The sequence below is a fragment of the Salvelinus sp. IW2-2015 genome, unplaced genomic scaffold, assembly GCF_002910315.2.
Source record: "Salvelinus sp. IW2-2015 unplaced genomic scaffold, ASM291031v2 Un_scaffold2255, whole genome shotgun sequence".
In the NCBI taxonomy this organism is placed as follows: Eukaryota; Metazoa; Chordata; class Actinopteri; order Salmoniformes; family Salmonidae; genus Salvelinus; species Salvelinus sp. IW2-2015.
The window spans coordinates 91,299-93,680 of NW_019943584.1; the positions used below are offsets into that span (position 1 = coordinate 91,299).

The 2,382-nt window shown below is 52.0% G+C and overlaps 1 protein-coding gene across 1 annotated transcript in view; it reads right to left on the reverse strand.

Annotated features, from left to right (window-relative positions):
* Positions 1-566: 566 nt before the first annotated feature.
* LOC112073415 (basic proline-rich protein) overlaps positions 567-2,382 on the reverse strand; it is a 25,085-nt gene continuing 23,269 nt past the window's right edge. Inside the window, exon 8 of the mRNA XM_024140711.2 lies at positions 567-1,619. Within this exon, the coding sequence (XP_023996479.2) occupies positions 567-1,619 (1,053 nt within the window). The remainder of the gene's footprint in view (positions 1,620-2,382) is intronic.

Consider the following 2,382-nt stretch of genomic DNA (forward strand, 5'->3'; position numbering starts at 1 on the left):
TGGAGTTAAAACCTACAGGAGGGTCTCTCTCCAGGAACAGGGTTGGAGTTAACCTAAGAGGGTCTCTCTCCAGGAACAGGTTGGAGTGAAAACTACAGGAAGGTATCTTCTCCAGGAACCGGGTTGGAGTTAAAACCTACAGGAGGGTCTCTCTCCAGGACAGGTTGGAGTTAAAACCTACAGGAGGGTATCTCTCCAGAACAGGGTTGGAGTTAAACCTACAGGAGGATATCTCTCCAGGAACAGGGTAAGCAGCCTGATATAGACCAGCACATTTCTGCCATAACGAATAATCAGACCTAGGAGAAACACACTATCACATAATGACATAATGACGTGTTAACAACATCGCAGCAGAGATGTTATGGAACAGCAGTGATACATTAATATTCAAAGTGGGAGGGGGTTAGTTAAATGTGTTAAATACCTGACTCTTTATACAAACCATACACACATTCCATTTACCATAGATCTACACTCCTCTAGTAGGTCTGCCCTGTCCTGCTTTGGCCTACACAGGACATGTGTTCCTCTGTGGTGGACGCATAGATGCAGCTGGGTCACTCCTATCTTCTCAGTGAAGTCCTTGTGGGAAGGAGAGGTTGTCTGTGCTCTGGGCTGGGAGCGGGGGCTGGCTGCTGCCTGGGACCATCCTGGCTGGGATCGGAGGGGCCGGGAGAGGATGTGGAGGTCAAGGTGGTGGAGCCGGTGGCCCAGGTGTGGTCAGAGTCGAAACCAGAGCAGGAGAACTGGGTTCTGGCAGTGAGAGGTTGCGGGTCAATGGAAGCAGTGGGGGCTGCAGGTGGAGCCTTGGCTGGGACTGGGAGGAGTGAATCATCATCGAAGGTCACCCACAGCTGGGGCCGAGGGGGAGGAGGGGGCTGTGGGCGGGACGACAGGGGGGCAGGGAGAGAGGAGGGAGGAGACAGGGGGAGCATAGGGGCAGGGAGAGAGGGAGCAGTCAGGAGAGGGAGCCCTGGAGCAGGGATGAGGGGGGTCATCGATGGGCCAAGCAGGGGCATGGTCCGGTGGAGCGATGGGGGGGGTGCAGGTGCCCCTGGCGTCGGGGTGGGGGCAAAAGCTGGGAACGGGGCTGGGGTAGGGGCGAGAAGCGAGGCTGGGGTAGGGGCGAGGGGCTGGGTGAAGGCAGACATGGTCCTGTCGAGGCCAGGCCTGGAGGCCTTCTGCTGGGCAAGGAAGTCAGGTGTCAGGGAGCGCCTCTGGCACTGCTGCACCAGAGGACCAGTGAAGGGGTTGGTGCTGTTGGGACGGGCTGGGACCGGATCACTCAGGAATGGGTTGGGAGAGCCCCGCTGCAGGGCCTCCTGGGACCTACTTCGAGATGGGACCGGGGGAGGGGGGAGGAGCGACTGGGTGAGGGAAGGGGGGAGGGTGGAGGAGTCGTCGAAGCCCTGCATGGTGGACAGAGGGGTGGAGTGGAGGGAGAGGGATGAAGGGAGAGTGAAGGAGGAAGTAGGGAGGGTAGGAGCGGAGCGTAAGGAGGAGTTCCTGGTCAGTGATTGGGTGTTGAGCCAAGAGGCGGAGAGATCAGAGGTGAGTGTGTCAAAGGGTTCGGGTTTCCATTGTGCTTCTCTTTGGATTCCATTCACCCCATTGATCTAGAGGGGAGAAAATGACACCGGAGTAAACAAATCAGAGCCAAGGTTGGGAAAACGCTGAGCCAATGGCAGTTTATTTTGATGTAATGAGGAAATAAATAAATGAATGTAATTGTAGAGTGATGTTTCAGCAGCAAGAGCTCTCGTTATAACATCCAACAATTCTACTTTAATAACCTCACAATACGAACCCTACACTTAACTAGCTACTATATTCCACACAACAGGACTAGTATACCTAACCAGTAAAGGATTAACCAGGTGACTGTTAGCTGCATTACCATTGGACTACACGTTGTATATAGAGCATGATAAATCAGGAAGTCATTCCATATGTGGTCCATTTCAACGTGTTGATCAAAGCAGGAGCACATATGAAAAGGAACGTCGACGCGTTGAAGGAAGGACGACACATATTCGGGGTAGATTACCAGGCTAGACGTGGCCAACATGCATTGTTTGAACTGGGCGAGACGAGGCAAAAACATCCCGTTATTTTAAGGTCAGATGTGTGAATTGTCATGCTGGTCACGTAAAAAAAACAACAGTTTAAACAACAAACAAGAACCCCTTTTTACCAGTTGATGTACATAAAAACCACTGTTACTTGATTTGTGATGGACTAGGAGACACGATCAAATAAATACCCACAGGTGGATAAAGACAGAAATCAACTAAAACATGAAGCAGGTGACTAATGTATGGGAGTAGGGAGACTCAAATCACACCCTATTCCCTAGTTAGTACACTACTTTAGACAATA